This window comes from Nicotiana tabacum, chromosome 2 (assembly GCF_000715075.1).
Source record: "Nicotiana tabacum cultivar K326 chromosome 2, ASM71507v2, whole genome shotgun sequence".
NCBI classification, from domain to species: domain Eukaryota; kingdom Viridiplantae; phylum Streptophyta; class Magnoliopsida; order Solanales; family Solanaceae; genus Nicotiana; species Nicotiana tabacum.
In genome coordinates, this window is record NC_134081.1 from 94073502 (window position 1) to 94096979 (window position 23478).

At 38.0% G+C, this 23478-nt stretch overlaps 1 protein-coding gene and 1 long non-coding RNA gene across 2 annotated transcripts; one reads left to right on the forward strand and one right to left on the reverse strand.

Annotated features, from left to right (window-relative positions):
- The first annotated feature begins 14461 nt into the window (after window positions 1-14461).
- LOC107797385 (uncharacterized) lies at window positions 14462-15266 on the forward strand. Its single transcript, XR_001650680.2, has 2 exons — window positions 14462-14829; window positions 14935-15266. It is a non-coding gene; the product is annotated as an uncharacterized LOC107797385 (long non-coding RNA).
- A 2151-nt stretch (window positions 15267-17417) lies between these two features.
- LOC107797387 (CASP-like protein 2A1) lies at window positions 17418-19240 on the reverse strand. Its single transcript, XM_016620269.2, has 3 exons — window positions 18925-19240; window positions 18516-18633; window positions 17418-17879 (listed from the first exon to the last, which is right to left on the reverse strand). The coding sequence occupies exons 1-3, from the start codon at window positions 19140-19142 to the stop codon at window positions 17607-17609; spliced, it is 609 nt and encodes a 202-aa protein (XP_016475755.1). The 5' UTR covers window positions 19143-19240; the 3' UTR covers window positions 17418-17606.
- Window positions 19241-23478: the final 4238 nt, after the last annotated feature.

The window sequence follows — 23478 nt, forward strand, 5'->3', positions numbered from 1 at the left end:
ACGGTAGAGGTCGTCATTTCAGACAGGCTCAGTCAGCTCAGCCATTTCATCGGGGTGCATCATCTAGCCATAGTTTTCATCAGGGCCACTCATCACTTAGTGCCCTTCCAGTTCAGAGTTCGTCCCGTGCTCCACCTGCTCAGGGCTCTTCCATGCCAGGTTCTTCTACCAGTCATCCTGGTGCTAGGGGTTCCCTTCAGTTTCTGCCGCCAGCACCAGGGAGTTATTTTGAGTGTGGGGAGCTTGGGCATATGTGGAGGCAGTGTCCTCGTCATCATGGAGGTCTATCTCAGCAGAGGAGTCAGCCTCCGACTACAGCACCAGTTACCTCACCACCCGCCCAGTCAGCTCGGGGTGGAGGTCAGTCAGCTAGGGGTCGCCCTAGAGGGGGAGGCAGATCAGGGGCTGGTCAGGCCCGTTTCTATGCTCTCCCTGCCAGACCAGACGCTATTACTTCAGATGCTGTGATTACAGGTATTGTCTCAGTTTGTCACCGAGATGCCTCAGTATTATTTGACCCTGGTTCCACGTATTCATATGTTTCCTCGTATTTTGCCCATTTTCTGGATATGCCCCGTGAGTCCTTATAGTTTCATCTGTACATGTATCTACTCCTGTGGGCAATACTATTATTGTGGACCGCGTATATCGGTCATGTGTGGTGACTATTGGGGGTCTGGAGACCCGAGTGAATCTATTGTTGCTCAGTATGGTTAACTTTGATGTGATATTGGGTATGGATTGGTTATCTCCATGTCATGCTGCTCTAGATTGTCACACTAAGACGGTGACGTTGGCTATGCCGAAAATTTCGAGGGTTGAGTGGAGCGGTTCTGTAGATTATGTACCAAGTAGGGTGATTTCATATTTGAAGGCTCAGCGCATGGTTGAGAAGGGTTGCCTATCTTATTTGGCTTTTGTGAGGGATGTTAGTACAGAGACTCCTGCATTGATTCTGTTCCGGTGGTACGTGATTTTTCGGATGTGTTTCCTACAGACCTGCCGGGCATGCCGCTTGACAGGGATATTGACTTTGGTATTGATCTGGTGCCGGGCACTCAGCCCATTTCTATTCCACCGTATCGTATGGCACCGGCAGAGTTGAAGGAATTGAAAGAACAACTTCAGGAACTCCTTGATAAAGGGTTTATTCGGCCTAGTGTGTTACCTCGGGGTGCACCGGTTCTATTTGTGAAGAAGAAGGATGGTTCCATGAGAATGTGTATTGATTACAGGCAGTTGAACAAGGTCACAGTCAAGAACAAGTATCCTTTGCCTCGTATTGATGATTTATTCGACCAGCTTCTGGGAGCGAGGGTGTTCTCCAAGATTGATTTGAGGTCCGGTTATCACCAGCTAAAGATTCAGGATTCAGATATTCTCAAGACAGCTTTCAGGACTCGATATGGCCATTATGAGTTCTTGGTGATGTCTTTTGGGCTGACCAATGCCACAACAGCGTTCATGCATTTGATGAACAGTGTATTCCAGCCCTATTTGGACTCATTCGTCGTTGTATTCATTGACGACATCCTGGTGTACTCTCGTAGCCAGGAGGAGCACGCTCAGCATTTGAGGGTTGTATTGCAGAGATTGAGGGAGGAGAAGATTTATGCAAAGTTCTCCATATGTGAGTTTTGGCTTAGTTTAGTAGCATTCTTGGGGCACGTGGTGTCCAGTGAGGGTATTCAGGTGGATCCGAAGAAGATAGACGTGGTGAAGAGTTGGCCTAGACCGTCCTCAGCCACGGAGATTAGGAGTTTTCTTGGTTTGGCGGGTTACTACTGTCGCTTTGTGGAGGAATTTTCATCTATTGCATCATCCTTGACCAAATTGACCCAAAAGGGTGCTCCATTCAGGTGGTCGGATGAGTATGAAGAGAGCTTTCAGAAGCTCAAGACTGCTTTGACCACAGCTCTAGTGTTAGTTCTGCCATCAGCTTAAGGTTATTACACCGTGTGTTGTGATGCCTCGAGGATAGGCATTGGTTGTGTTTTGATGCAGGAGGGTAGGGTGATCGCCTATGCCTCACTCCAGTTGAAGACCCATGAGAAGAACTATCCTGTCCATAATCTTGAGTTAGCAGCCATTGTTCACGCCTTGGAGATTTGGCATCATTATTTGTATGGGGTTCATTGTGAGATCTATACTGATCACCGGAGTCTGCAGTATCTGTTAAAGCAGCAGGATCTTAATTTGCATCAGCGGAGATGGTTGGAGCTTCTTAAGGACTATGATATCACTATTTTATACCATCCGTGGAAGGCCAATGTGGTGGCTGATGCTTTGAGTCGCCAGGCAGAGAGTTTGGGGAGTTTAGCATATCTTCCAGCAGTAGAGAGACCTTTGGCATTGGATGTTCAGGCCTTAGCAGGCCAGCTTGTCAGATTGGATATTTCGGAGCCTAGTCGGGTATTGGCTTGTGTGGTCTCCAGGTCTTCTCTTTATGACCGTATCAGGGAGTGTCAGTATGATGACCCTCACTTGCTCGTTCTTCAGGACAGGGTTCGGAGAGGTGATGCTAGGGATGTGACTATTGGTGATGACGGTGTGCTTAGAATGCAGGGCCGGATATGTGTGCCTAATGTAGATGGGCTTCGAGAGTTGATTCTTGAGGAGGCCCACAGCTCGCGGTATTCCATCCATCCGGGTGCCGCGAAAATGTACCAGGATTTGAGGCAGCACTATTGGTAGAGGCGGATGAAGAAGGATATAGTTGGGTTTGTGGCTCGGTGTCTAAACTATCAGCAGGTTAAGTACGAGCATCAGAGACCGGGTGGCTTGCTTCAGAGATTAGAGATCCCAGAATGGAAGTGGGAGCGGATCACTATGGACTTTGTAGTTGGGCTCCCACAGACTTCGAGGAAGTTCGACACTATTTGGGTTATTGTGGATCGGCTGACCAAGTCTGCGCACTTCATTCTAGTTGGTACTACTTACTCTTCAGAGCGGTTGGCTAAGATTTACATCCGAGAGATCATTCGCCTGCACGGTGTCCCAGTTTCCATCATTTCAGATAGGGGTACTCAGTACACATCGCAGTTTTGGAGGGCCGTGCAGCAAGAGTTGGGTACTCAGGTTGAGTTGAGCACATCTTTTCACCCTCAGACGGACAGGCAGTCCGAGCGGACTATTCAGATATTGGATGACATGTTGCGTGCTTATGTCATTGACTTTGGGGGTTCATGGGACCAGTTTTTGCCACTCGCAGAGTTTGCATATAACAATAGTTATCAGTCAAGTATTCAGATGGCTCCGTACGAGGCTTTATATGGGAGGAGGTGTAGATCTCCGGTTGGATGGTTTGAGCCGGGTGAGGCTGGGCTCTTAGGTACAGACTTAGTCCAGGACGCATTAGATAAGGTGAAATTGATTCAGGAGCGGCTTCGCAGGACATAGTCCAGGCAGAAGAGCTACGTGGATAGGAAGGTCCGTGATGTGTCCTTTATGGTTGGGGAGAAGGTTTTGCTGAAGGTATCACCCATGAAGGGCGTTATGAGGTTTGGGAAGAGGGGCAAGTTGAGCCCCCGGTTCATTGGGCCTTTTGAGGTGCTTCAGAGAATAGGGGAGGTGGCTTATAAGCTTGCTTTGCCAACCAGCTTGTCGAGTGTGCATCCAGTGTTTCATGTTTCCATGCTCCGGAAGTATATTGGAGATCCGTCCCATGTTTTGGATTTCAGCACGGTTCAGTTGGAGGGTGATATGACTTATGATGTGGAGCCGGTGGCTATTTTGGATCGGCAGGTTCGAAGGTTGAGGTCAAAGGATATAGCTTTAGTGAAGGTGCAATGGAGAGGTCAGCCTGTGGAGGAGGCCACCTGGGAGACCGAGCGGGAGATGCAGAGCAGATATCCACGCCTATTCGAGACTCCAGGTATGTTTCTAGACCCGTTCGAGGACGAACGTATGTTTAAGAAGGGGAAGATGTAATGACCCGGCCGGTCATTTCGGGAGTTATGGCCCCGTTTTCCCCATTTCTACTTCTTTTGTGTTATTCAGCTATATTATGTTATATCGGGTTAGTTGGTTCGGATCAAGGAGGAACTCGGAGTGAAATGAGACACTTAGTCTCATAATTGAAAATTTGAGTTAGAAAAGTGGACCGGATATGGACCTATATGTAAACGATCTCGTATTCAAATTCTGATAATTCCAATAGCTCCGTATGGTGATTTTGGGCTTAGGAGCGTGTCCGGAATATTATTTGGAAGTCCGTAGAGGAATTAGGCTTGAAATGCCAAAAGGTTTTATTTTTGAGAAGTTTGACTGGGGGTTGACATTTTGATATCGGGTTCGAAATCCGATTCTGAAAATTGGAATACCTCTGTTATGTCATTTATGACTTGTGTGCAAAATTTGAGGTCAATCGGACGTGATTTGATAGGTTCCGGAGTTGTTTGTAGAAATTATAAATTTCAAAGTTTATTAGGCTTGAATTGGGGTGTAATTCATGGTATTAGTGTTGTTTGAGGTGATTTGAGGGTTCGACTAAGTCCGTAAGATGTTTTAGGATTTATTGGTATATTTGTTTGAGGTCCCGAGGGGCTCGGGTGAGTTTCGGATGGTTAACGGGTTGGATTTTGGACTTGGAACTCTACTGGAATTTTTCTGATGCACCATCTGGTTTCCTTCATCGCGCTTGCGAGTGGAGCCTCGTGTTCGCGAAGAGGAACTAAGAGGCTGGCATATTTGCTCTTCATGTTCGCGAAGAGAAGCACGCATTCGCGAAGGGTGGACAAGGTGTACATCGCGAACGCGAGAGGTGTTACGCGTTTGTGAAGAAGAGAGGAAACAGCCAAAGACCCCAGGCAATTGGTCTACGCGTTCGCGTAGGGGGGTGTCACGTTCGCGTAGTGAGAGGGAATGAAGCATCGCGTTTGCGATGGGTTGAACGCATTCGCGTAGAAGGCATTGAGGCAGAGGCATTTTTGTGCTTCGCGAACGTGAGGGTGATGTCGCGTTCGTGAAGGAGGAATTTGGACGGGAGCTATTTTGTGCTTCGCGAACGCGAGGCATTGACCGCGTTCGCGAAGAAGAAAAGTCTGGGCAGTGAGTTTAAGTTCTAAAAATGGGACTTCGTCTCATTTTCAGTTTTTGGCGATTTGGAGCTCGGAAGTGAGGCGATTTTGGGTGATTTTCAGAGGAAACAACGGGGTAAGTGTTCTTAACTCAATATTGGTTAAATTACCCGAATTCATGGTTGTTTTTATCATTTAATTGGTGAATTGAGTTGGAAAAATTTAAAAACCCTCTTGGTTTAAATTGAAGATTTGGGGGTCGAGTTGGGGTCGGATTTTGGTAAATTTGGTATGGTTAGACTCGTGGTTGAATAGGCTTCCGGATTTTGTAACTTTTGTTGAGCTCCGAGACGTGGGCCCCACGAGCGATTTTTGAGCTAATTTTTGGATTTTTATGGAAAATCATTTTTATCTTGTGGAATTAATTCCAATAAATTTTATTGACTGAAACGAATTATTTATGACCAGATTCGAGGCGTTTGGAGACCAATTCACGAGGAAAGGACATTGCAGAATACGAATTTCGCGGTTTGAGGTAAGTAACGATTGAAAATCTGGTCCTGAGGGTATGAAACCCCGGATTTCGTATCATTCTACTATTTTGAAGTGACGCACATGCTAGGTGACGGGCGTGTGGGCGTGCACTGTTGGGGAATTGTGACTTGGTCCGCCCCGTAGCAACTGTAAAGTTGCATACTATGTTGAAACCATTTGATACTTATACGTTTTAGAAAACATTTCTGTAAATTGGGTTGAATGCCATGTTTGGGCCTTGCGCCAATGCTATTTGGACCCTTAGGGGCTGTTTCTTACCATCCTCTCACTGTTTTCGATTGAAAATCTATACTCAGTCATGTTTATACTTGTTTACTGCATAACTCAGTTTTATGACTCTATTTTGATGCATATACTCTGTTTTACTGAAATGCCCGAGTGGCTTGAGAGGTTTATGACTGAGTGAGGCCGAGGGCCTAATTTGTGAGGATGAGTGTGGAGCGGGGCTGCCCGCCTGCAGCATATTTATGACTGAGTGAGGCCGAGGGCCTGATTTGTGAGGATGAGTGTGGATCGGGCTGCCCGCCTGCAGCATATTTATGACAGAGTGAGGCCGAGAGCCTGATTTGTGAGGATGAGTGTGGATTGGGGTTACCCACCTGCAACATACTTTATTATTATAGCACGTGAGTTGTCCATGCAGATTATAGCGCTTGGGCTGAAGGAGCCCTTCCGGAGTCTGTACACACCCCCAGTAAGCGCAGGTACCTACTGAGTGCGAGTGCCGAGTGCTGAGTGACTGGGAGGCATGAGTGATTGTGAGGTATGCCCGAGTGGAAAGAGTGATTGTGAGGTATGCCCGAGTGGCACGAGTGACTGTGAGGTTTGCCCGAGGGGCTGTTTATGAGTGATGTTTTGCCCGAGAGGCTGTTTATGATTTCATCATTTTTTGCCCACCTTTACATTGAGCCTTTGTTTGAAAAGCTGTTGAAAAAATTATCTTTAAATGATTCTTACTGGAACCGGTTTTAAACGAGATGATTCGATTCAAACACTGATTTTTAAAGCATGTTGTACTTTACTGAGATTTCATGATATGAACGTTATATGGTTTATTGCTCGTCACTACTGCTCAGTCTTTATTTATTGTTGTTACTTACTGAGTTGGCATACTCACGTTACTCCCTGCACCTTGTGTGCAGATTCAGATGTAGCTGGACACGGTAGCAGTTATTGAGTGTTCTGGTTGCAAATTTTTCTTAGAGATAGTAAGGTAGCTGTTTGGCGATCACAGCCCCTGCTCTTCTCCCTCTTATCTTCCTCTAGTTGTATTTAGCTATTTTTCAGGCTGAGTTAGCCTTGATATTGTTAGACAGATTATAGTAGATGCTCATGACTAGTGACACCCCGATGTCGGGCTTTTCTTTTCCGCATTTCTGTTTTTCTTTGATTTGAACACTTTAAATGGAGGTTTTATGTTAAATAACCTTGAAATTTTCTTTGAAATGACAATATCATTTTGTTTTGGAAATGAGTCGGCTTGCCTAGTTCCACGATAAGCGCCATCACGACAGAAGTTAGTTTTGGGTCGTGACATTATTGACTTAGTGGAGGATTAATAAATTGATTAAGGAGAAGGGGTGAAAATTTGGATTAGTTGAAAGTGTAGTAACGTGGCAGCTAAAGAATCAAAGAATTATGACTCAAAAGTAACTAAGTTATGTGGAAATTCTTAAAGAAAGTGAGTCATTTCCATTTAATAATGGATAGACACGTAAAACGTGAGTCATGTCCATTATTAAAAGACACAAATCACAATTCCATTATGATATGCATTCAAAACAGAAATGTTTGTATGTTGCAAAACCTAAGTTTCAAACGCAAGTAATATAGAAAATGCTAAGTACGGATCTTCAACTGTTCATACAAGATTTCACAGCATCTCCAAGGAATCAAACGAGAATTCTTATTATTTTAAGCAACGAATTTTTCCCTACTCCGATCTTGCCGTCATGTATTTTGTCGAAGTTAATGTATGTGAGAGGGATTGTCAAGAGAATCGACTCAGGTATGTTAAGGCTATCCCTTCTTTCTTTTGGCATGATCTATATGACACGAACGAAACGAACAAATGCACAACTTCCATAAATAACTCTATTCATAGAAATACTAGAGATGCTTATGTTCTTGATTCCCCATGTGTCATATTATTTTATCATCTGTTCATGGGTCTCAAAAATATGTAAGTTGGTAAAGTTTATTTCATGATATTAATCAGAGGCATAATGGTCTTATGACGTACTGAGAGATTTTATTAACGTATTTCATATGCATTTCATGTATTTATACATGTACATTGACCCATGACCAGATGGCGTTATATACACGTATATATATGCATATATATATACATGACTAGATGGCGTTATATACACATATATATGTATGTATATGTATATGTGATATGGGAAAAGGTTATGGCGTTATATACGCACCATCACCTGATCAACTGGTATACGTTGATGATTTTGCCCACAGTGGTCGAGATGATATGATGGGATGCCCTCAGAGGCTTGATGATGTTATGAACGCATATACCTATGCATGGTATGACATTTATACGCATATGTATGACATTATAAAAATGAAACGATTCACAGAGCTATGCAAATGTACATGTCGAGTCTTTTACTCCATGTTTCTCTCATGTCTATTATTTACTGATTTTCATTCCTTACATACTCGGTACATTATTTATACTGACGTCCCTTTTGCCTGGGGACGCTGCGTTTCATGCCCGCAGGTCTCGATAGACAGGTCGAGAGTCCTCCAAGTAGGCGATCAGCTTAGCGGAAAATGTGGGCGCACTCAATTTTCTCCGGACTAGCAATATGATAATTATGTATTCTTAGAGGCTTGTAGACAGATGTCATGTACGTAAAGATTGTATGGCCTTGTTGGCCTATGTTCAGTGTACGAGTGGTTATTTTGGTCTTAGAGGCCCATATGCCCTATGTATAAGTTGGTATTACATGTTGTATTCCACCTATTTCACGGCAGCCTCTCCGGCTCAGTTATCTATGATGGCATGATACGAAAAGATACGTTATGTTGGTACTCGGTTGAGTAAGGTACCGGGTGCCCGTCGCGAATCATCGGTTTGGGTCGTGACAGGATCAACGACCAATCATGAAGATATTTGTGTAATTGATAGTGGAATAACTCATGCCATATTCAAAGATTAGAAATACTTTTCTTATTTGCATAAGGAAACGACAAATGTTTTAACAATTGCTGGTAATATAGGTTTGATTGAAGGCTCCGAAAGAACCACTATATTTCTGTCTAAGGGAACAAAACTTATAATTGACAATGCATTATTCTCCTCCAAGTCCCGAAGAAACTTGTTGAGTTTTATAGATATCCGCTGAAATGGGTATCATGTTGAGACGATAGATGAAATGAATATGGAATATCTTTATATTACAAAGAATGTTTCTAGCCAAAAGTGCATTGTAGAAAAGTTACCAACTTTATCTTATGGCTTATATTATTCAAAGATTAGTACAGTTGAAGCACACTCTATCGTAAACCAGAAGTTTACTGGTTCAAATATTTTTGTGCTTTGGCATGGCCGTTTAGGCCATCCTGGATCAATAATAATGAGATGAATTACTGAAAATTTGAGTGGGCATCCATTAAAGAACCTGAAGATTCTTACAAATAATGAATTTTCTTGTGATGCTTGTTATCAAGGCAAAATGATCACTAGTCCATCACCAATGAAGGTTGGCATTAAATCCCCTGCCTTTTTAGAACGTATACATGGGGATATATATGGACCTATTCACCTACCAAGTGGGCTGTTTAGATATTTTATGGTCCTAATAGATGCATCTTCAAGATGGTCTCATGTGTGACTACTATCATCTCGCAACCTGGCGTTTGCAAAGCTATTAGCCTAAATAATTCGATTAAGGGCACAATTCCCAGATTATCCTATAAAGGTTGTTCGTCTTGATAATGCTGGAGAATTCTCATCTCAAGCTCTTGATAATTATTGTCTATCAGTTGGGATAAAAGTTGAACATCCTGTAGCTTATGTTCATACTCAAAATGGCCTTGCAGAGTCATTTATTAAACGCCTGCAATTGATAGCTTGACCACTACTTATGAAAACAAAATTGCCCATTACTGTTTGGGGCTATGCTATCTTGCATGAAACATTACTTATCCGTCTCATACCGACACATTATAATAAATATTCTTCGTCACAAATAGTTTTTGGGTATGAACCAAATATTGCCCATCTACGAATTTTTAGATGTGTTGTATATGTGCCAGTAGCACCACCACAACACAGTAAGATGGGCCCGTAGAGAAGGTTAGGAATATATGTTGGGTTTGAATCACTCTCTATTATTCGCTATCTTGAACCATTGATGGGAGATTTATTTACTGCTCGATTTGTAGATTGTCGGTTTGATGAAGCAAATTTTCCACAATTAGGGGGGGAGAAAAAGGAAATCAAAAGAGAAATTGTGTGAAAAGTTTCATCATTATCCCATTTTGATCCACATAGCCCTATATGTAATAAGGGAGGTCTAGAAGATCATCCATTTACAAAATATAGCAAATCAAATGCCAGACGCGTTTACTGATTTGAAAAGGATAACTAAGTCACATATCCCTGCAGAAAATGTGCCTATCCGAATTGATGTCCCGGCAGGACCATCTACTAGCATGAGATCTAGTAAACCTAAAGCACGCCTGAAGCGTGGTAGGACTTTGGGTTCTACGGATCGAAATCCTCGAAAAACAAAATCGACAAATGATCAAAACGATATTATGAAGGAGAAGCTTTTGAGATTAATTCTGACATTCGACAATCGACAAAGAGACCCAAGATCTTATTAGTTCTGAGATTCCTAAAGAAATCAATGAACCCGAGACTCAAGTGAGTGAGAAGCTTTTAATAAGTTCTGCTGGTGAAGAGATTAATTTAAATCGATATGAAATAGTGGTGAATAATATTTTTGCATATAATGTTGCACTTAACATTATGCAAGATAGTGAGGATCTTGAACCCCGATCTGTCGAAGAATGTAGACAAAGATCTGGTTGGCCAAAATGGCAAGAGACAATTCAATCAGAATTAAACGCACTTGCTAAAAGAGAGGTCTTTGGACCAGTAGTCCAAACACCTGCTGGTATAAAACCAGTTGGTCATAAATGGGTTTTTGTGCGAAAAAGGAATGATAAAAATGCAATTGAAAGATTCAAAGCTCTCCTTGTCGCACAAGGATTCTCACAACGACCTGGAGTCGATTTTGATGAACCATATTCACCTGTTATGGATGTCATAACATTTCGATATCTCATCAATTTAGCACTACATGAAAATCTTGAAATACAATGGATGTAGTTACAGCTTATCTGTATGGTTCACTTGATAATGAAATTTATATGAAAATCCCCGAAGGATTTAAAATGCCTAAAGCAAATTCAAAATCTCAGAAAATGTATTCAATCTGATTACAAAGATCTTTGTACAGTTTAAAGCAATCTGGGCGTATGTGGTATAATCGCCTTAGTGAATATTTGTTGAAAAAGGGTTACATAAATGATGTTATTTGTCCATGTATTTTTATAAAGAATATGGCATCGGAATTTGTTATACTTGTTGTTTATGTTGATGACATAAATCTTGTTGGAACTCCAGAAAAGCTCCAAAGGCAATTGAATATCTTAAGAAAGAATTTGAGATAAAAGATCTTAGAAAGACAAAACTTTGTCTTGGTCTGCAAATTAAACATTTAGCAGACGAGATCTTTATCCATCAATCTGCCTATATAGAAATGGTCTTAAAACGATTTTACATGGACAAGCGCACCCATTGAGTACACCAATGGTTGTTCGATCACTTGAAGTGAATAAGGATTAATTCCGACCTCTAGAAGAGGATGAGGAACTCCTTGGTCCCGAAATACTTATCTTAGGCCTCACATAGCATTTTCTGTTAATTTACTAGCAAGATATAGCTCTTCTCCTACACTGAGATATTGGAATGGGATAAAGCATATTTTGCGATATTTAAAGGGAACTCTTGATATGAGTTTGTTTTATGCTAACAAAGGTAGTGCATATCTTGTTGGTTATGTAGATGCAGGTTATTTATTTGATCCCCAAAAAGCTCGATCTCAAACCGGATACGTGTTTACATGTGGAGGTACTGTCATATCATGGCGCTCCACAAAGCAATCTATTGTTGCTACTTTTTCAAATCATGCTTAGATAATAACTATTCATGAAGCAAGTAGGGAATATGTATGGTTGAGATCAGTGATTCATTTTATTCAAGAAAAATGTGGTTTGGAATGTGATAAAAGATTCACAATTTTATACGAAAACAATGATACATGCATCGCCCAATTAAAGGGAGGATTTATAAAATGAGATAGAACGAAGCACATTTCACCAAAATTATTATACACACATGATCTTTAAAAAAATGGTGACATTGATGTGCAACATATCCGTTCAAGTAACAATCCAGCAGATTTATTCACTAAATCTTTGCCAACTTCAACTTTTGGGAAGATGGTATACAAGGTTGGAATGCAGAGACTCAAATATGTGAAACAAGGTTTTTATCAGGAAGAGTAAAATACGCGCTATACTCTTTTTTCCTTACTAAGATTTTTCCCACAGAGTTTTCCTTATAAGGTTTTTAATGAGACAACTAATTATGCGTATTACTAAATATGTGTACTCTTTTTCCTTCACTAGAATTTTTTTCCCACGGGATTTTTCCTAGTAAGGTTTTAATGAGGTACATTATCTTTTAAATGAACATCCAAGGGGGAGTGTTATAAATATATTATATTATGGATGATCATTTAGTACTCCGTTGTAAATAAGCTTCCTGAAAAAGCTTATCTATATGAGACTCCGCCGTAAATATGTTTATCTATTTAGTACTCTATTAGAAATAAGCTTCCTCAAGAAGCTTATCCTTTCGGTACTCCGTTATGGATAAACATCACCCCGGTAGAAGATTATCTATATCTGGTGCAGTAGCAGCTTACAAGTAGCTTACATAACAGTTTCCTTTCTCCTATAAATAGAGGAGATTTCAGTTCATTATGAACACAAGTTTGAAGTTTGAATAATATATTAGTTTCTCTCTACACTTGTCTTTACTTTATAGTTTTTATTTCATAACAAATATATAATATTTTTCAATTTTGTATTAAATTATTATTATAGAATATAAAATACAAATATATACTTATTAATAGGGGTATAATGGTAATTTAACCTTTTAATTTGGGCTTTTTCATTCAAACTTGTATGTACTTGAAACTTCATAAACTTATAGGCCTTCAATCACCGCAAGCAATAATATAGAGAGTGAGATTTAACCCGACCGTTACAAGATTAATCATTTGGGAGTTATAGGAGTTAGGCGCGGATGTAGTGCTAATATTATTAACGGATAAGGGTCTGATTTGCCCCTCTACTATCATAAATAGGCCTTATTTACCCTGCGCTTAAGTTTTTAATCAAAAATATCCTTACTATTATACATTAGGTTCATATTTAACCCTTACACGTTAAAAAGGGTTACATTTGCCATTCGTTATACTTTAGGATCATATTTACCCCTCTACTCTTCAAAAAGGGTTACATTTGCCCTTCGTTGTACTTTCTTGACATATTTATCCTTACAATTATATTTTAGGATCATATTTGCCCCTCACCCGTTAGATCGCCATGTCCCACCTTTGTTTTCCTACATGGCGCCTATGTGGATTTCTTTTTCTTCCAATTTAAATATGGTCACCTATTTAAGATAATTTAACCTACCCACCCAATTTAAATATGGTCACATATTTAAGATAAAATTCTTTTTCAGCTCCATGTTTTTCGGATAACACCGGCAACATATTGGCAAACAAGAACTTTGGGTCAGCTCCATATTTTTTGGAGAGCGAAAAAATTTTGGACTGTGAGTGAACGAAACTATAGTGTTATCTCTAATTGATTTATTTAATTATTTTACCTTTGTTTATGTTAATTTGTTTCCCTTTAATACTTAGGAGTTAGGAGACATGAATCACTCAATGATGTTTTTAAGTGTTTGTAGAGATACAATTCTGTAAAATCTAAACTGGGTCAATTGACCATGATTGATCCACGAAAAGCAATTTTCCGATACGAGATTTGTGAAGATTGTGCGAAATACTATAGTTATAGAAGCGACAACATAATGGCAAACAATAATTTTGAACTCAAAACCACTAATCTAATACAACTCACAATTATTGCAGTAACCAAAGTAAATTACGAGAAGTTGCACAATAATGGAGTTAATGAAGTCTTATTTAAATTGGGTGGGCGGGTTAAATTATCTTAAATAGGTGACCATATTTAAATTGGAAGAAAAAGAAATTCACATAGGCGCCATGCAGGAAAACAAAAGTGGGACATGACGATCTAACGGATGAGGGGCAAATATGATACTAAAGTATAATTGTAAGGATAAATATATCAATAAAGTATAACGAAGGGAAAATATAACCCTTTTGAAGAGTAGATGGGTAAATATGATCCTAAAGTATAACGAAGGGCAAATATAACCTGTTTTAACGTGTAAGGGGTAAATATGAACCTAATGTATAATTGTATGGATATTTTTGATAGAAAACGTAAACGGCGGGTAAATAAGGCCTATTTATAATAGTAGAGTGGCAAATGAGACTCTTATCCGTATTATTAAAGTTAAAATTCTAAATCCACCTTTGTATTACATGTGCATGTGAGGAATTGGGAGTTACCTTATGGATATTCAATAACAACAATAACAACAATCCAGTATAATTTCATTAGTGGGGTCTGGGGAATGTAGTGTGTACGCAGACCTTAGCATTACCCTAGTGGAGTCTGGGGAGGTTAGTGTGCATCCAGACCTTACCCCTACCCTGAGTTAGAGAGGCTGTTCGGCTACCTCCCTCCAAAAACTACTCACCTTGCTCTTGGCTGACTACTCACGAGCTCTTAGTTGAAAGCAGAGCGTCGACATTCATAATACAAAAACAATTTGCAACTCTCATTGCCCAAAGATATGTAAAGAACATAATGAGCTTGAGTCCAGTGAAGCAAAACAGGGATTGGCCTTGAAATTTTACCGGGTAGGTTATAAGTACCCCCAAACCCCCCTTTAAACCCTTTCAATTTGGGCATTTAGAGTCAGCGCAAGTTCTTGTTCTCTCGGTATACGATGGAGTCGGGCCTGTGAGTTACATCTGTGGAGGTACTCATAATTCTCTTCATATCATATGTTTTATATGGATAGTTGTGAGTGTGTGTGTTTGGGTTTTTGGAGAATTGATGGGAAAAGTGATTGGTTTTCGTGCAGATTGTGGGCAGGAGAATACCCTAAAACCTGGCGATGTGCTTCACTGCCGTGAATGTGGCTATCTTATTCTCTATAAGAAGCGAACCCGCAGAAGTAATTTTTTATTTCTGGTTTTACTTTCCGTTGTTAATAATATATCGGTTCGACTTGATTCTTTGCAATCACAATATGTCTTGTGGAGAAATTCAACATGTTCTTTTATAACATACTTTACTTTCTTTAAAGGCGAGAAAGGGCTTACTCTATTACTATAAGTTACTAGTTTATGAACTATCTCAGATATGTCATGTAAGTAGACTTACGGATGTGATAGACATTTTTATTTCTAGCAAGGAAGATACTCTCACTCTGCCTCAGGCTTGAAGCAATATAGTAGTAAATTTCAAGGGTTATTCTCTTTTACTCCATATTGGCCCTAACTAGGATAATAAGCAATGGGATTATTGTGTTTCTATGTAGTTTCTAATCTCAATGTCACAAGTTTAAATCAGGGGGAGGGAAGAAAAATTTATTGGGTATCGTTTGATTAGTAAGTTTTTGTAAGTGAGATGCTTGAGGTAGAAATATTACTTAGTGTGGAAGAGAACAATGGAATTTCTTAAAAATTATGGAGGGTATCACAATTTCTTTGCGTTGATGTTCTAATAATGAAAGTTCAATATGAATTCTCCTCTGCCTTAGCCTAGGGTTCTTCTGCAGATGAATTTCAATGGCCCGATCTTCAAGAATGGTCATATCCTTATCTGTTTGCATATACATGTTTTAGTTATGATTCTGAAAGCTTCTCAATCTGGTAGGCAAGCAACAATTCATTTTTGACCAACTCGTTCCCTTGAAGCAATAGTGTGTGTGTTACTCCTTTTATATTTGCACTTCATAACCCTTTTTCTCATTGTGTTTGGAGAACAAAGGGGTAGCTAAATATTTTCTTATCTTATTTATATCTTTATCAAAAAAATAATAACCTATAGCACCCAAGAGTATGGTCTAGCACTCAATGAAGTGAATAAATACCATGCGTGATCAATATTAAAAGTGAGTAAATACCATGCGAGATCAATGTGAAAATTATCAGTTGAGTGATCTCTTCTCATCTGTCTAATCCTTGATGGATATAGTTATTCGATACCTGTGCGCGAGAGATAGTAGGCACCATTGTTATGACAAAAAAATAATTGTGACTTATATCGTTGTGATTCTCTTATTGGCTTGTCCTTTCAAAGACAGAGAATTGATGAGTTGCACATTCTGAAGTGAATTCATTATCTGGTTGAAAAGAACCGATGCTAGTAGTCAAGTAAAACATTTCTTCCTACAAGGTTTTGAAGATAAGATTACCCTTGACAGATTTACAAACTATCAGGATATAAAGCATATCATTATCATTATATTTCTCTTTCTTGACAGTTGGTCATAGCCCCTCAGTATTTTATGCTGTTTATCGTTTCTCAATCCTGATTCTTCTGCTGTAAATTTTTTATTTTGCATCTTTTTTGCGGCAATTTTGCATGGTTGTACTTGTAGTGTTTGGACGCACAAATTAAGTAGGATGCATGTAAATGGAGTTGCTTTTGAAGTGCTTTGGGATGTGGATTTTATTGTCAACTATATTGTGAATTGTCCAGGAATGGACACAAGTGTAGGTTACTCACATAAGTGGTTTCTTTGTTCAAACTTAGCATTAGGTCTTGGATGCAATTAGCAAATAGTCTAATCTCAATAGTGTCTAAGCAAACTGGTAACCAACTAACCATTTATAGTAAAGCTTTTAATACCCGTTTGATGTTTGAGGTATTCTTGAAATTCTTACGCTCCCGAAGTAGAGATATGAACCAATCATATGTGCAATTTTCTAAGCATATAGATTACATCTTGACAGTACTCCCTTCGTTCCAGTTTATGTGAACCTATTTTTTTTTTGGTCCGTTCCAAAAAAAATGATCCATTTCTAAATTTGAAAACAATTTAGCTTATACTTCCAATCTATCCTTAATGAGAAGCTTTTATAACCACATAAATACTCTGGATCCCTTTTGTTTAGAACCACAAATTCAAAAAGTTTTTATTTTTTCTTAATCCCCGTGCCCAGTCAAACATGTTCACATAAATTGGAACAATTTTTATTTTTTCTTAATCCCCGTGCCCAGTCAAACATGTTCACATAAATTGAAACGGAGGGAGTATATGTTTTAGTAAGCACCTGGAGGGAGTATATGTTTTAGTAAGCACCTTGCCTTTGGCATATATTGAGTATATTTTTTAGTATGCACCTTGCATTTAGCGTGTATTGAGTATATTTTTTATTATGCACCTCGCACTTGGCATCTATTGAGCTATGCTTCATTACAACTTAATAGAAACCTTTTGTGAGATTAGTTTGCCTTTCTTTATCCTTCATTAAGAGAACACCTAAGAGCAGCTACAATCACAAGAACATGAGGGTATTAATTAGTTAAAAAAGCAAAACACATGGGGCGAGAGAATGATTTGAAGACCACAATTTTACCAGATATGATATTGAAGTGAAGCAACACCCTCTATTGCACCTAAATGCCATCTTTTATTGACATCTGCTGTGTACATGAGATAGTGGAAGCAAAAACTAGTGCACCACTTAGCCTAAACAAAGAGGGAAATGCAGATGTCTTTGATCATGGATCGGTATGGAACTCTCAATATGTAGCAATCTCAATACTCCCCTTGTTATTATACAACTCAACTGGTGCATCATATTTGCTGAAAAGCCGGTAAGATGAAAGCAGCGAAAGCCCTGCATAGCAAAGGCTTACTATGAAAGTAACAGATACAGATGCTGTGGCTTTATGGCAAAAACCTCCAAAAGAGCCGCACGATTCACTCCAAGTAACTGCTGTGTCCCCTTTATATGCCAGATACACCACCTCGGTTGACGCAGCTCCGGCGGCCAGTATTATGTATGTCAGTATCTGCAAGCAGAGGCAGAATCAGGGTCGGTGGATAGGTTCAATTGAACTCATTGCTTTCGATCGGAACTATAGATACATATACGGAAAAAAAATAGTGTTTACATAATAAGATCAATTCATTTTGAACTCACTAATTCTAAATCCTGAATTCACTTCTGCAAGTGTTAGCTAGCCTTTCAGTTTAGTGTAGTGGTGTCAAAATAGGTAAAACAAAATCAGTTATCCATCCATATTATCCACTAAAAAAAAGATTGAATAATGATCTTTTTAAAAATGGGTCAAATATAGATAAGATCTATATTATCCACTTAAAAAATGGATAACCAATGGATTTAACTTATATATTTTCAAAGACTCAAATAGGGGTTCTTCAAGTTTGATAGACTAGAAATTCTCTCAAAATGTGATCATATTCAAGAAGCCCCGCCGGTTAACCCATTTTCTATCCGTATCAAATATGAATTTGGATCGGATAATTTATCCGTTTTTACATTACCTGTTTTCGACCCACTTACATCCAACCCGACTCGTCCTGCCCATTTGCCACTCCTAGTTTAGGGTGATGGTAAAATGTAAATTCTGATGCAGGATGCCTTAGAAATACAGCTTTATCAAGATCAATAGTGGGAAAAGAACCTGATCAAGGAGGAAGAAAGTCCAGGCTCTAGACATGGTTATGGGACGAGGAACTGCTGCTACTATTGCTGATAGAAGAGAATAACCTGCACAAATGCCATTTGCATGGACCAAGTACCTGCAGCAGATTCAAGATTTGAACCTCATCAGCCATGACTACAAATTCCTTACAAAATGCACTAACCATCGGCTTCATTTTCCACCAAAATACACACCTTTCTTTTGATAACTAAAACTTTCCACAAATTTTCAAGGTGCGTGTAAAGAATTTAATCTATTCACTAATTTACCCACTCAGGTCAATTATAAAGTAATTACAGCTTATTCTATGACTAACATTAGTTGGTAACTCAATAAAAATTAGTAACTAACTAAGAAATAGATAAATGAAGAGGAGTTAAATAGTTACCTGAAGGTTCCAAGGTCAGAGTAGGAAAGGGAACCAAAGTCATTGGTTTGGGAATTCTTGAGCATAATAACAAGAGCCACAACACACAGCCCCATGGGTAACAAACGCAGCACAGTCTCAGCCGTTCGCATACTGCTGCTTCCATTCTCATCTTCAAATTCTCCTGACCCTTTCTGTAGAGGAGTACTTCCGGCCATTTTCTGTCTTGAATCCTCCATCTTTGGAATGAATATTCTATTCTCCTCCTTTTGTTTTTTCTTTACAGTACAAAAGAGATTATAAGTAAAGGAGAAAGTAAGGGGAGATATGATGAGTGATAGGTAGCATCTACTTATTAATAACGGACATAGCTAAAGGAGTTGAGTAGTTGGGAATTAAATGCGATCATCAAAGCTTGCCACACTTTCCCATGCAACAAAGGAAATTGTGATGGATAACTATCCTCCTAGCTACCCTAATTGATCAACTATTTTACTCTCTCTTCATAAGTGTATGTCCCTATCCTGACATCTTTGCCACACTGCCGCATGTACAAGTATGAGCCTTCCAAGAAAACGAACAAATAAGAATAGGGTCCCAATTAGTAGACCAATTTTACGAATAACTATTCAATATTTGGTCCCCGAAAAGTGCACGTATGCTGCAATATACTAAAATTACTATACAACCAATTATCAAAAACTCTCCTTACTTAACATTTGGTCCGTTTATTTCAGTCTGTGTTTGATGTATTATGCTAGTTGGAGCTATTTGCGTTCAAGTTTTGCAAATTTTGAAGATAAATAGTGTTCAATGTCACATTTAAATAATAATAATATGGCTATCCTCAAATATAAGGAATAATTTTGGCCGAAACTCTAATATCCACATGTACCATATGGCAAATTATGGGCGGTGCCGAGTGAATGTTAAGTAAGGTAAGTTGCTAAAACGACGGTCTACTTATGTATTGGAATCAAATTTAATATTCAAATCATTCATTGAAAAGGCTTTGTTTAGCAATCACTTTACAGAGCACGTCAAAATTTATGTATCAAGTCGCTTTTATGAACGTTGTGTGGTCCCCGTTTATCATAATGCTTGCGAATTAATTAGCCATCGTGTCCCTATGAATCAACTATACTCCCCTTTCCATCGATCCATTTGTTTTTTTATTTTAATTTAAAATAAATATCAATTTATATAATTAAGAAAAAATTTAATGTATTTTTTTAAAATTATTCTTATGTACATATTTCTAAAAAAAAATTACTTCTCACGTTAATTATGCCGGAATATTTAATTAAGGATAGTTTAGTCACAATAGCTATTTTTGTCTAGAATATTATATTTTTTTAATGGGTGTGCCCAAAATAAATTAATCACTTATTGTGGACCGGAGGAAGTAATAATTTAATAGATGCATTATGAAGTACAAAGTTCTTTATTTTTTCTTTTCAAAATGAATATAAAAGGATTTGTTTAATTACAAAGGAGCCGTTTCAATAGAAGATGAGCTCAATATTTCAAACTGGATTTCGAAAAGAGTAAAATCGTTTACCTGGCGTTTCTTTTTACATGCCAATGGAGGATATTCGTCTCATTAGTCCTTCGGCAGACCAAATTCTGGACCGAATAAATAAATATAATTGGGCTGCTGATTTTATGGTCGAATTTGGCCCCATCTAACATAAATGTGACACTCTCAATTTCGTTTGTTACACTTTTGAGTGTGGAAAAGATTTTTTGACCTTAATCATCACTGGGAACAACTGAATCTACTATTAGTATTAGGGGTGTACGTGGTTCTATTTGAGTTGGCATTTTATTTAGAAAAAAAAAATCAAATCAACTCGATCGATTTATCAAATGATAATCTTTACCAAACTAACATAAACCAGTTTGAGTCGACTTTTTTCCTTAAATACTCACAATGGCAGGCCTAAATACTCACGACATAAATCTCAGCACCAGGGCGGCTCAAGCATATACATACGATAATAAAGTCAAAGTTTAATATGAGGCCTAAATTTTTAAAAGAAAGTTATAAGATATTTTTTATTTGAAGTCTATCTTCAAACTTTTTGAGATATAAAGTTGTTAATAATTTATTTTATAATTGATTTTCTCTAATAATTCTTGCTCGATTGATAATATAGCCAACTTATTTAATTTTTCTTGAAATATTGTTAATCTTAGATTAGATTTTATAAAGCAATAGAAGTATAAAACTATTGGAAACTTAAAAGTATTGTTGAACACTTCAACTAGTGAAATGTTGGAGAAAAAATATGAGTAAGAATATGAAAGAGAAACACAAATAATATGTAGGGTTTTCTGAAATATGAAGAGATTGGAACAAAACTGAAATATGAAGAGATTGGAACAAAAAAAAGATTGACTTGGACAAATTAAGGAAGAGAGATCAAACTTTTAATGAAAGAGTAAAAAATGGAAAACTAAAAGTTATGAAAACTGTTCATCTACCCATTTTTAAGTAAGTCATATTATTATTTTATTTATATATCTAAAAAGTTTTTTTTCCTTTATATTTAAAACTCTAGTGTTGTATTAAAAATATTAATATTATTTTTTAAATACCTATGAACCTATTATTTTTAAAAGATGGGGCCCCGTAATTTTGGGGGCCTAAGGCACAAGCTTTACAGCTTGTTTGGATGGTTGTTACCTATCGTTTCATAATGTGTTGTGTTGTATTGTATTGTGTTATGGATACAATGTTTGGATAGATTGTATTGTTTGATATTGTTTAATAATATTTTATTATTTGATTTGACTGTATGGTATTGTACTGTAACTGATAAATTTACTAAAATATTTTTAATTTCAGTAAAATTTAGATTTTATCAACAATAACTCATAAAAGTGATTTAAGACAACTGCTTTAGACTAAGTTATCACCCGTTCTATTTTGTATATATATAAAGTTATTCAATCCGTGAAAACAATATCATAAACCTAGTTAAAGAACAAAGTTAACAATTATTAACAATAAAAAAAGTAGAACGATGGAAGAAACAAAAAGAGAAGCGGCAGAACTAACCAAACATTTGCGAGATATGAACGAAGACAGTAGGTCTAGGTTAGATTTGGAATTAAAATAATAAAATAAAGGAAAGGGTAAAATAGGACTAATAAGTAATAAATAAGGGTATAATTGAAAAGAAAAATACGTAACAATCCGACCACACCAAATCGGTCGTTACATAAAATGGCTCTTTTCGTTGTTACGTAACAATGGATTTAACAATACAATACAGCTAATTTTAAGTAACAATCAAAACAAATATTGTAATTATAATAACGTTACGATACGATACGATACAACGGGTAACAACCATCCAAACAAGGTGTTACTCCACATAAGGTTGGAGCCGGCCCTGCCCAGAGAGCTGGGATTCATCTCAACTTTTATTTAGTCATTTTCGTTAAGAGCCTGTTTCGAAAACCACCTAGTAATTTGGATTTGGTTGTAATTGAGTGTAATTACACAATTTAGTATATTTGTTTGGCCAAGTAATTACTTGATTAATATGGAATTAAGTGTAATTGTAGAGGTGTAATTACATTTTTCAATTCTCAAGGGGGAGGTAAGAATTGGTGGTAATTGTCACACCTCTTTTTACCTCCAAAAGATATGTGTTATGGATTGTTGTAGGTTAAAAGAGTTTTTTCATTTGAAGTGACAAACTTGAGTAGAGATTATTTTATTGTTTAGAGTCGCCACTTGGAATTGAATTTTTGGGTGTTCCAAGTCACCTTTTATTTGAATCCCTAGTCAAAGGAAAGTTTGACTCTAATATTATTGGTCTGCGAAAATAAAATTTTGGGTAAGGAATTCTGTTGACCGAGGAGAAGGTGTAAGGCATTCCCCGAGTCCCGTGGTTCTAGCACGGTCACTTTTATTGACTAAAATTGGCTTGAATTAAGTTTTGGATAAACAGTGCCTTATTGGATTTTTATGCTTTTTCTATGTCCGCTTTTATTGTTCATGACTTTATTAATCTCAAACTAGGATGAATATCCCCGACCCTAGCTTACACTAACCAAGACGAGTATTCCCGACCTCAGTTCGTGTGTCACACCTAAAATTGGAACCTACTCGAAGTTAGTTTAAATAACAAACTTTTATTTATTTGAAAGAATTGGAATAAGACGCGTGTCACTACCCGAAATTTTCACCGTCGGGACCGTGATGGTGCCTAACATTTCACTTGCTAGGCAAGCCGACGTTAGAGAATTATTAAGCAAATCCTTATTCAATTCAGTAAATAACAACAAATAAACTAAAATGAAATACAGCGAGTGCAGAATGATATAAAAACTTCATTAATTACTACCACTCAGATCTGGAATCACAATTCACGAATTTCTAGGATTTGCTACAAGTACAAGTCTGAAAGAAATACAAGTGTTTGAACGAAAAAAACAGTAAAGAAAAAAAAAGATAGATGGGGACTTCAAGGTCTGCGAACGCCAACAGATCTACCTTGAGTCTCCAATTAACTAGTATGAGCTGCTACGCCTCTGGATCGGCTGGGACCAATACCAAAA